Genomic DNA, 12,432 nt, shown 5'->3' on the forward strand with positions numbered 1-12,432 from the left:
TCGCCTACAGAACGTTTAAGGCAAACTACTACTGCATCTGCTGTGCGAGATGATCAAACGGAAACATATCATGTTGGGGAAACTACAGAAAGCAAAATTGGAACAACTGAACAGCCCCTTGCTTCTGAGACTGGCGGCAGCACAGAAGGACTTGGTGCCTACACGCCTACAGAACCAACAGCCCCTAGTGCAGAAACGGCAACGTCTACAGAACGTTTAAGGCAAACTACTACTGCGTCTGTTGTGCGAGATGATCAAACGGAAACATCTCATGTTGGGGAAACTACAGAAGGCAAAATTGGAACAACTGAACAGCCACTTGCTTCTGAGACTGGCGGCAGCACAGAAGGACTTGGTGCCTACACGCCTACAGAACCAACAGCCCCCAGTGAAGAAACAGCAACGCCTACCAAGCATTTCAGGCAAACAACTTCTGCCACTGTTGTGGGAGATGATCAAACGGAAACATCTCATGTTGGGGAAACTACAGAAGGCAAAATCGGAACAACCCAACAGCCAATTGCTTCTGAACCTGCCGGCAGCACAGAAGGACTTGGGGCATACACGCCTACAGAACCAACAGCTCTCAGTGCAGAAACAGCAACGCCTACAGAGTATTTCATACATACTACTCCTGCGGCTGCTGTTCAAGATGATCAAAAGGAAATATCTCATTTTGGAGGAACCACAGAAGTAAAACGTGGCACAACTCAACAACCAATTGCTTCTGAAACTGGCGGCAGCACAGAAGAACTTGGGGCATACACGCCTACAGAACCAACAGCTCCGAATGCAGAAACGGCAACGCCTACAGAGTATTTCAGACAAACTACTCCTGCGGCTGCTGTGCGAGATGATCAAAAGGAAATATCGCATTTTGGAGGAACTACAGAAGGAAAACGTGGCACAACTCAACAACCAATTGCTACGGAAACTGGCGGCAGCACACCAGGATTTGTAGATTACACTACTACTGGCGAGACAGTCCCCAGCACTAAATCGGCAACTTCTACAGCATTTCCATCGCAAACTGCTGCTGCAACTACTATGGAGATTGGGCAACCTACAGAAGGAAGGCTTGGCACAACTCAACAGCCAATTTCCTCTGAAACCAGCAGCAGCACAGAAGAACTTGGTACATACACTACCACAGAAACGGCATCGCCTATAGAGTTTTCACCTGCACTGGAAGGGCAATCAACTTCTCGAACTTCCACCGCTTCTTTGCCACCTACAGTTTCTGGGGAAGTAACAAAACCAGTTGGTCCAACTACAACTGAACATTCCTTACCTGAAAGCTCAGATCAGCAACCGACTACAGCGACAGCCCACCATACTACTGAAGTGGACTCTTATGAAATCAGGCAAAGTACAGTGGCATCAGGGCAACCAACGACTATCGAAGAAAACGAAGCTGTTTCCACCACACCAGGAACTTTGGTTGCATCGTCTACAACGCCCTGGGGAACTACTGAGCAAACTTCGCCCCAATCTGAAGCTGTTACAGCTTCAACAAAAGCAAGCCCAGAGCTGGTAGCGGCAACAACAGGCACGACCTTTGAAAGTGAGTTCGTTACCACACAGTATCCCACTCAACAGTCCAAAGCAACAGAAAAAGGGGCCAAGATTCCAGAGTCCAGTTCAGGAGAACCTACTGAAGGTTTAGAACTGAGTACTACTGGGGTTGAAGCTGAGCAAACTGCTACTGAGGGAATCATCCCCAGCTACACAACAACTTATTCAATGAGGACTGAAGGAGCTGAAACTAGGCATACAACTGAATGGGACAATGGCAAAAGTGAAACGACAAGTAGCTTAGCTACTGAAGCCACGCTTGTAACCGGTTCTACCTCGACAGCAACTACAGAATACATTCCGACTACCCGAGAAGCAACAGAAAGTGAATTGAGTGCGTCCACTAAACCAGCAGTATTTGAAACCTCCTCAGATCAAACTTCGCATTTCTTTACTTCTCCAATTGTAACGTATGTTTACGAGCAAACTTCCATCAAATCTTCAGGTTCAACCTCTCCAGTTTTTCCTGAATATAGTTCTGAAAGCCTGGTAACTGAAACTGGAACTGAAGCATATTCACACACGCCGATCTCCTCTATCACCGGCCAGAACGTACAAAGTACCACTCCTGAACAAGAATCAACAGCGAGTGAAAAAACCGAAAAGAGCGAGTTGATGGAATCAACAAAGGAATTAGCAAAAGAAACTACCACACAGATGATTCTCACCACTGAAAAATTGTCGCGGTCTTCATCAGCTATGGAAGAAGGCACCAGTACTGCATTTACTCCTGAAGAAGCATCAGAAGGCTCCTCTGAACGCGTTCCAGGAGTTCCAACTGTTGAAGGAATAGCTAAGGAAGCCACAACATTAGCTCACGCTACTAGAACTACAACGCCAGCTTTTAGTGCTGCTTCTGAAGCAGGGGGAACATCAACTTTCTCATTTAAAGAAACTTCTGAGTTTGGCCCAGAAACATTCTCAACAACTGAAGAATTGGCGAAGCAAACAGCGACTTCCAGTTATAGCTCTGAGGGACCTTTACAGTATACCACGCCTGCTGAAGCTCCGTTTACTCATGGCACAATGGGTGAATCAATGATAACTTCAACAGCTTCTTCCAATCAATCTACTACACTAGGATTTGTCACTGAAAAGGCTTCAACTACCTTGGAAGCGGAAGTTTCCAGTAAAACAACCACCGTAGTTCCAACGACAGAAACAAAGCAACTATCCACAGAACACCCCGAAAGGGTTTCAGAACTCACTCCCGGGGAATTCTCAACTTTAGCGTCTGCTACAGAAAAACCTTTAGAGAACTCCAAGCCCTCCAAAGCCACCTACGCTGATACTACAACATTGAAGGCCGAGGAAGCATCAACCGTTTCTACCAAGAGTGTCTCTGAAGTAACGCTGCAAATTTTTTCAACTACACAAGAACTTGGACAGGAACAAACCACATTGCGTTTTACCACAGAAAAATCTTCCGAATATTCACCGTTACCTTCAGGGTCACCTACAGGTGCAACAGGAACAAGTACTTATGAAGGAACGACAGTGTCTTCCTCTGCAGAATCAACAGTCTCTTCTAAAGAAGCGTCCGAGACCAGCTCAAGTGAGGTTCCTCCAGCTGAAACCACCCAAACTTCAACGTTACCATCTAACGAAGCATCTAAAACTACACCAGAGAAGCTCCCAAGTGAGGAGCTTGAAGAAAAGTCAACTAAATCGGCATATACTACTGAGAGTTATTCACAGTATTCAACCTCTACTGGTTCAACCGGGTCTGATGCTTTTGAGGCTTCAACTACTGAATCAACGCACACGACAGCAACATCAACAAAAGAGCCCTATGAGACTCCAGGAGTAATTTCAACAATGCAAGGAATAGAAAACGAGGCAACGACTCAACAATACGCAACTTCTGCAGAGGCTGGTGTCACTGAGACTGTAGAAGCCATTCAAAGCCCTACAGTACCAGCAATGGAAGCATCTGAACCTGAAAACTCTACAATCCCAGGCGAAAAGCATGCTACTGAAGAGTCAACACTAACAACCGCTGCTGGTACGGAAAATGCAAGAGTTGCAACTTCAACTGTGGCTCCAACTACTGAAGAAGTCCAGAGGTCTACGTTGCACACTACAACTGAACATTTGGCATCAACTACTGGAATTTCTTCTCAATATTCAACTTCAACGGAAGCTGGCTTGACTGGTACAACCAAACCCAACGCTTATGAAACCACGTTTACAACTGCGCCGAAGTCCAGCCCTGGAGGCTTATCAACTGTCCAGGGACTTGAAAGAGAAACAACCTCTTCTGGACCAGCATTCTACACCACAAGACTTCCAGATGAATCGCAGACTACTGAGGAAATAACCACGAGTTCTGCTGAGTCTTCTGAGCATCCTTCTACATCCAGCACCGGTGGATTTTGGACAGTTCAGCAAACAGGCAAGATTTCTACAACTGCTGAAGAAGGTTGGGAAACCACTGAGCGAATGATTAGCTCTGCACCTTCCACTTGGACGCCTACAACGGGATCGACTGAATCCTCTGAAAGAACCTCAACAAACGGACCGTCTACGGAAATGCCAATTAGCTTCGAACCAGACTTTGGAACTAAGGAGCCTTCAGCCACTGAGTCAACCAAACTCACTACCCCGGATCAGAGCACTGTTTCCAGTGGAACAAGAGCTTCGTCCATCGTGGAAGCCACTACTAAAGTTTCAGAAGAATCCATCGCACCAACTTCTGGTGGTGCTTCAGAAATCTCTTCCAGAGAGCCTGAAACTACCAGAAGGATCACTACTGAAGAACAACCCAGTTATTCCACCACAGTTGAGGACACGAAATCTACTTTAGCCTACCCGGCCAGCACTTCTGAGGCTGTAGAGCCTACTATACAACCATTACCTGGAGTAACTTCAACTACTGAAAGTGAGGGAAGGGGGTCGGAGTATTCCACTGCTGGAACAATCAGTACTATCTCTACATTGGGTGAAAGTACGACATTTATGTCCCCTGGAACAGCTGCAGAGCACGAAGTGACTACTGGTTTAGAGGTGGAATATGGGACTGTCACTGTAGGAGTAGGAACAACTGCATCTTCAGCTACAGGTGAAATCTTACCTAACGCTGCCACTGAAGAGCCTGTGAGCGAAGGTGGAAGTACGGAATCTACCCAGGGAAGTACTGCGGAAAGATCCACTAGTAGAACTGCTGAGGGCATGTTTGCTAATAAGGGAACTAGCCCGAGTCCACACGAGCCTACCACAGGTTACACCACGCTCGTGTCTACAGAGAAAAGCAGAGAAACCCCTGCCCATCAACCTTTCAGTACATCTAGAGAAACAACTACTGGCGGTGAAGGTTCAACCACTTTTGGCGCCACAGCGGCTCCAAAGTTGGTGACTGAGAAACCGTTTGTAGGTACTCAGAAGACGTCTGAGAGCACTGAGGAGCCATTGACGAAGTTAGCTACTGAGCAAATAATCACTGAAAGACTCACAACAGAAGTCGGGGAAACCACTACTGGATCCGGAAAGCAAAATGCAACCTCTGATCTTCCAGAAGGCATAACAACGGAAAATGTTAGCGCTTCTTCTGAAGCTGCCAGTGGGACAACGGCGCACGCTTTGCCGCAAGAAACTCTTTCGTACAGAAATAAGCAGAATGGGGATGAGTTTACTACGTACTATCCTTCGACCCTGTCTCCCACTACTGAGAAGTACTTTACGGTCTTTGAAAAGGAATCTTCCAGCTCGGGTAGGATTCCCTCCATGGATGCACTCATGCCAACTGGCGCGTCCTCCTGGCGTGAAAACCGCACAACCCCAGCTCCTCCTAGTTATACTGCAACTATGGAGACTGCAGCCGGTTTCACTGTTGAAGCAGTTACAGTTAAGTTCCCGCAGACTGGGATTCCTCCAGTTTCAACCACTGGAAGGCCAATGGAAATGTCTCAGCAACCCCCCGGTAGAACATTCAATCCAGTGGAAACTTCTACGGCAACAACTCCCTTGGTTCACTCGATCACTTTCACTACCCCTACTGGGGAACCGGAGCTGAGCACCACTGAAAGCTATAGGGAAACCACCACCATCAAGTATCTGGGGGATGTTTCCACGTTCAGCACGGTGCTTTCAACTAAAGAAGTGGAGGAAATTGTGACTTTGGGTAGAACTACCATCAACATCGGCCAAAACGAGGTGGTGGAAGTCACAACTCCTGCCTATACCATGCAGGAGGCCGCTTCTACTACCGAAAGTGCACGCGGAGGCACTGAGGCAGTCAGACATACTGTTCAGATGTCCACTGAGCAACTGGAGGAATTGACCACTGTGGGAACCACTACGGTCAGCAAAGTGTCGCAGCATGAGGAGACCACTCAACAATCGGAGCTCAGAGAGCCTACGGATTATTCTACTGAAGCACTGGAGATTGCGACGGAACCTACTACACTTTCAGCCACAACTGAACCAGTTTTAACCACAACGGTTGTAATCGCGACCAATCACAGTGTGATATCGATTAGCAATTACACCAATGGAATAACAAATCGCACGGTAGAATGCCTCGTCGACAATGATTGCGAAGACGCGGACGTCTGTATATTTAAAAAGTGCATTAACGTGTGCACTATCGGAGGGTTATGTGGTGCTAACGCCAAGTGTACTGCAGAGAATCATGCAGCTGATTGCACTTGCCCGCCTCACCATTACGGGGATCCTCACAGGATGTGCTATCCAGGTATTGTAATATTACTCAAGTTGCAAGCTGATTTCCGTGCCATTGTGGCAGCGGAAACTGAGATTTATGCTACTTATCAAAAGCGAAAGTTTGGCGAGAATTTCCAATCCGGTTAGAAGGACCATTTTTTGCCGTTGAGTTATTTGCGTGGGCCAGAAAAATCTCAGTGTCCACTCCCACTATGCGAACGTTCAGAAGGTATCATTGATTTGTATGATTTTTGTATGTAAACAGTTGTAATTCTAGATTGATTTAACCATTTAGCACAATGTTAATCAATTACAGTTACGGTGAGCTGAAGGGTGGCGCTCCTCCCTCCAAGCCACAGACTCTGAGATTGCTTCAAAGCCAAACAAGTCCTTTGAGGAGCGCCAACCTTTTTTGCATGGTTGTGGTGTGCTGATAAACAAAATAGTACAATTAATGTAAATACCGCGCTACATTTCAGCAACGTGAAAGACCCCTTAAGCCCCCTTAAAGCTCATGTTGCATTAATGTACTAAACTGTACTAATTCAGTTAACATTCCTAATAGAACCACCTGGCGAAAGGGCGCCCAAACCTTGCGAGTCTGATATGGACTGTCTCGAGTCAGAGGCGTGTTACATGTCCATTTGTCAGGATCCGTGCGAATTTACCAGTGCCTGTGCGGCAGGGGCGCGTTGTCAAGCTAAAATGCACCGGCCCATTTGCACTTGTCCAATGGGATTTGAAGGAAACCCGGCTATTAAATGTTCCAAATCGCCCACAAGTAAGAGCGCCTTCGTTTTGCCAAAGAGCCATGCTGCCAGTCATGGACTGTTCCACCACTTTAGCCTGATAAAGGTCATCTGATTGGGTAACCGAACGCAAAGCGAGGCCCCTTGAACATTTTCCCACTCCCCTTTATCACCAGCTTTCTGTTGATTGAGTGGAGGCTGGTCTGAATTGAGCACGCTCCACTTTGAGATATGAGAAATAGGCCGCGCCTCGTCCTTAATCATTGCTCAAGTTGCGGAACACCCATAACTCAGCATGGCCCCCAGATGTACATATACGAACAATGTGTCAACGCCAGCAACAATTGACTAAAGACCAAATAAACCAAGTAATGATTAATCAACCAATAACAGTAACGTTTAACCCCGTTTTGAAAAGCTTCAAAATTAGTACAAAAGTTCCAGCCAGTTAGCATCTCGCATAGTTTGGCCCATTCTCTATGTAAATACGTTGATGTAAATTCGATGTTCTTCTTTGTTGGGCGCTGTATTTCCCCAATGTTTAATGTAAATACTTATCTTACGTCTTTTGCGTCCTCTCCTCCGCACCTTCTTCATTAGTGGGTTGCACAGCAAACGAGGACTGTCCTATTAGTGAAGCATGCATAGATAGAGCATGCCAAAGACCTTGCGATGTCCATAATCCTTGCGCGCAAAACGCCGTTTGCATCAACACCAACCACGGATGCGACTGCAGCTGCCAGGAGGGATACCAAGGGAATGGTTTCGTCGGTTGTGCACCTGGTGAGGCACAGTACGGCGTAGGCTCGGCCTGTTCACTACCCCTGAAATTTCCAGTTGCCGATAACGGTCCCCCAGTTTGCCAATACAACGAGGACTGTCCTCCGAATAAACTCTGCGATCGTTTGAACAGAAGATGCATGAATCCCTGCTTTGAAGACTCTTGCGGAGAGAACGCGGAGTGCGTTCCCAAGAACCATGGGGCGACTTGCGTCTGCCTGCCAGGTCAGTTTAGTGTTTCCCACTTTACTAGCCCAGTCAGTGAGTAATTTGGTTATTGCCTACTAGGCTATGAGGGAAACGCCTACGTGGAGTGCCTAGGAGTCTTAGGATGCAGACGCGATGAGGAGTGCGCTTCTAACGAAGCCTGCCTCAACCAGCAATGCGCCTCACCATGCAACTGCGGAATCAACGCCATATGCGACGTGATCCAGCACAAGCCCCAATGCCAGTGCCCCCCAGGGTATCAAGGCGATGCGCGAGTGTCTTGCCAACCGCCCTCTGATCCATGCGACCCCAACCCATGTGGCACCAACGCGCTTTGCGAGCTGGACAATGGAAACCCCATCTGCTTCTGCCCGAAGGGCCTCACTGGAAACCCATTCAAGAACTGCAGTATGTTTCCCTTAAAATCGCCCCCCTACAAGTGTACTAGCGCTTTGTTTCCAGTTCCAGAAGGCGATGAGTGTTCCCCGAATCCTTGCGGCCCCAACTCCGGCTGCCGAGTGGTTGGAGGAAACGCCGTCTGCTTCTGCCTGCCGGAGTTCGAAGGCACGCCCCCCCAAGTGCCATGCAGTTTGCCCAGCAATCCATGCGATCCGTCGCCCTGCGGGCCCAACACTCAATGCTCCATATTGGCCAATGGCTTTGCCAAATGCACCTGCCTGCCTGGTTTCCTGGAGAGTCCCAACACCATCAGAGGTTGCATCGAGAGCAGAAACCCTTGCGAGCCCAACCCGTGCGGGGCTGGCGCCCTTTGCGACCCGCACGGGGAGCCTGTGTGCTCTTGTCCCTATGGAACTAATGGAAATCCCTTCCGGGGCTGCGCCATTGAGAAGCCCTTGTGCAGTCCGGGGCCTTGTGGGGCTAACGCGGATTGTTACAACTCCAACAACGAGGAACAATGCTTTTGCCGGTCTGGATTTATTGGGGATCCCTACACTGGCTGTAGGATTCAGCCTCCGAGTCCTTGTGTGCCGAATCCTTGCGGCCCTGGAGCGCAATGTGTGATCACTCCCGATGGAAACTCTTTGTGCCGCTGCCCGGAGGGCATGGGAGGTGATCCGACCGGGCCTCTCGGTTGCTTCGGCTATGAGTGCGTGGTGGATGAAAACTGTGGCGATCACCAGGCCTGCATTTCGTACAGATGTCGGGATCCTTGCCCAGGCTCGTGCGGAGTAAACGCCGATTGCCGCGTGGAGAAACACCATCCTGTCTGCTCTTGCCAGTCTGGGCTAACGGGAAATCCTGTGATTAGGTGCTTCAAGATACCGGAGATTCTTCCGCCACATGACCCGTGCATGCCCAACCCCTGCGGGCTGAACACTGTGTGCCAGAGCATCTCCAATCGCGCTGTTTGCTCCTGCCTACCAGACTTCCATGGGGATCCGCAGATCGGCTGCCAACCCGAGTGTCTGATCAACTCGGACTGTCCGATTAACAAGGCGTGTTTGGAGCGACATTGCAAAGACCCGTGCTCGCAAGGACAGCTGTGCGGAGTGAACGCCTTCTGCCAAGTTAGAGACCATACAGCAGCCTGTCTGTGTTTGGAGGGATTTATCGGAGACCCGTTCTTGCAATGCATCCAACCTCCCATTGAAGACACACCCAAGCATACCAACACCTCGATCCAGCCCTGCACGCCTTCGCCTTGCGGCAGTATGGAGTGCAGCATCTATGGAACGCAGATTGCTGTTTGCGACCCGTGCTTGGGCCCGGAGGCCGTCTACAACCCTCAGTGTCGGCCGGAGTGTTTGACCAATGCGGACTGTCCGTTCCACCAAGCCTGTATGCGGTTCAACTGCATCGACCCATGTCCAGGCTCATGCGGAGTGAATGCTGTTTGCTCTGTGGTTTCGCATACGCCCATCTGTAGCTGTCCGTATGGACTGGTCGGAGACCCGTTCCAGCAGTGTGTTCCTCTTACGATTGGTAAGTTGTTTGGCCTGTTGTAGGAGTGCGTGCTTAAGAGTGATTTTCTCTTAGATTCCCCCAAGGACAGTTGCGACTACCCGCGGTGCGGAGTGAACGCCGACTGCCTAGAGAAAGGAACCGGGGTGATCTGCGTTTGCAAGCGGGGCTTCTTCGGAGACCCCTATCTGGCCTGCCGCCCCGAATGCGTTATCAACCCCCATTGCCCATTGGACAAAGCGTGCATAAACGCCAAATGCTCCAGCCCTTGCAGCGATGTGTGCGGAGTGGGCGCTCAATGCGACGTGGTCAACCACATCCCCATCTGCTCCTGCCCCCCTCAACATACAGGAGATCCGTTTGTGGCCTGTTACAAGGCTGTAATCCCCAGCCTACCGGCGCCGGCGCCTCAAAACCCTTGCGACCCGACGCCTTGCGGCCCCTACAGCCGCTGCTCGGTTTCGCATCAAGGATACGCCACCTGCTCTTGCCTGCCCAACTACCAGGGCGTAGCCCCCGCTTGTAAACCCGAGTGCATTTCAACATCAGAATGTCCCCAAACGAAGGCCTGCATTAATCTGAAATGCGGCGACCCGTGCGCAGGCACTTGTGGGTCTGGAGCGGTTTGCACGGTGATCAACCACAACCCGATCTGCAGCTGCCCAGAAGGACTGGAGGGCAATCCGTTCTTGAACTGCCGCCAAGCGCCCGTGGTGGAAGAACTGCCATCTACAACTGAGGAACCGATAAATCCATGTGTGCCCACTCCGTGTGGCCAGAACTCGATTTGCCAGATAAAGGAGAGCCGGCCAGTGTGTTCCTGCATAGCGAATTACATTGGCAGCCCGCCCTATTGCAGGCCGGAATGCATGCTCAGTCAGGAGTGTCCTCAACATCAAGCTTGTGTGAACGAGAAATGCGTAGATCCGTGCGTGTCCAGCTGCGGACCGAATGCTCAGTGCCATGTCGTGGGGCACAATCCGTTCTGTAGCTGTTTATCTGGATATGAAGGTATGTAGCAACGTGCTTGGAGTGTGGACTAACGGGTGGTTTATTTATCAACACCGCGATGCTTTGCAGGCGATGCTTTTGTCGGCTGCACCAAAGTGGCTGTGGTGGCTGTAGACCCGTGCAACCCATCGCCCTGCGGGGAGAATTCCCAGTGCTCTGTAAGCGAGGGAGCGGCGAAGTGCGTCTGCATTCCCCCCTACATCGGAAACCCCTACTCTGGAGGCTGCAGGCCTGAATGCACCATCAACTCCGAATGTGCCACTCATCTGGCCTGTCTGTCGCGCCATTGCCGAGACCCTTGCCAGGGACTCTGCGGCATCAATTCCGAATGCAGCGTCTTCAACCACGTGCCAGTTTGCACTTGCGCCAGAGGCCTGGTCGGAGACCCGCAGACCGGGTGCAGGCCACCTGCAGTGGTCGAGAGTAAGCCACCTAATCAAAGAGTCCATACTTGACCAGCTAATTGTGGTACTTTAAGGGCCCAAGCCATGCGAGCCGTCGCCGTGTGGACCAAACAGCGTCTGTCGCGAACGCAATGACAAAGCAATATGTTCGTGCCAAGTGGGGTACTTTGGACAGCCGCCCAGCTGCAGGCCCGAATGCCTGGTGAGCTCCGAGTGCAGCTCAGACCAGGCCTGCATTAATCAGCGCTGCCAGGATCCCTGTCCGGGAACATGCGGCGCCAGGGCCCGATGCCAGGTTGCCAACCACAACCCGATTTGCAGCTGCCCGCCCAACTACGTCGGAGACCCTTTCATTGTCTGCAGACCAGAAGGTAAAAGGCTTCCTGAGCCCAGTGAACTGCTCAGCAGCTCAATGCATTTTCAGAGCGCGGGGAACCAACGCCCACTCCAACTCCATGCATACCATCGCCGTGTGGGCCGAACGCGGACTGCCAACCACTCAACAATCGCGCAGTGTGCTCGTGTCTTCCGGGGATGTTCGGCGTTGCGCCCAATTGCCGTCCAGAATGCTCCATTGACCAGGACTGTCCACTCACCTTGGCCTGCACCAATCAGAAGTGCAAGGATCCATGCGCGGGTTCTTGCGGCTTCAACGCCGAATGCAGCGTGGTCAACCATCGGCCCATCTGCAGCTGCCAGTCAGGGTTTGAGGGCGATCCGTTCTCCGGCTGTAATCCAGTTGCCGGTAAGTTTTTTGGGCATCTGCCGCAGTAGAGGGTTTTTTGGGGTCAACTGGGAATGTTTTGAGCCTAGAAGCACGTTGTTACCAAGGGGTGTTGATAGTCTGAAAGATGCGTTTGAGATATCCAAGAAGATAAATTGAACTGTGAATGGGCCTCCATAAAGTTGTGATTTGGCTCTGCTAGATTTTTTCTTGTGGATGTTTGAGGTAGTTGGCGCTGATATTAAACACTAAACTTTCCCTTACTGAAATTAGGGAAATTGGGCTCATCACGCCCGCTTCTGTAGACGAATCCGAGGTGGACATTTGAATCATCCACACATACATTTACTGCAAAATTAAAAGAAAGTTTGCAATTATCTTTGGCATTTTCTATAAG

At 50.2% G+C, this 12,432-nt stretch overlaps 1 protein-coding gene across 1 annotated transcript; it reads left to right on the forward strand.

The window, feature by feature from the left end:
• Positions 1-7: 7 nt before the first annotated feature.
• Positions 8-12,056, forward strand: LOC109542038 (the record flags this gene model as incomplete). The annotated part of the gene is made up of 10 exons (XM_048667102.1): positions 8-6,268; positions 6,803-7,018; positions 7,587-7,769; positions 7,824-7,991; positions 8,055-8,381; positions 8,436-9,917; positions 9,972-10,907; positions 10,977-11,330; positions 11,386-11,682; positions 11,736-12,056. Coding segments are annotated over exons 1-10 (9,505 nt in total), but the record flags the coding sequence as incomplete, so codon positions are not given.
• Positions 12,057-12,432: the final 376 nt, after the last annotated feature.

Source organism: Dendroctonus ponderosae, unplaced genomic scaffold, assembly GCF_020466585.1.
Source record: "Dendroctonus ponderosae isolate FM_Combo_2020 unplaced genomic scaffold, Dpon_F_20191213v2 Dpon_F_20191213_548, whole genome shotgun sequence".
Classification (NCBI taxonomy): Eukaryota; Metazoa; Arthropoda; class Insecta; order Coleoptera; family Curculionidae; genus Dendroctonus; species Dendroctonus ponderosae.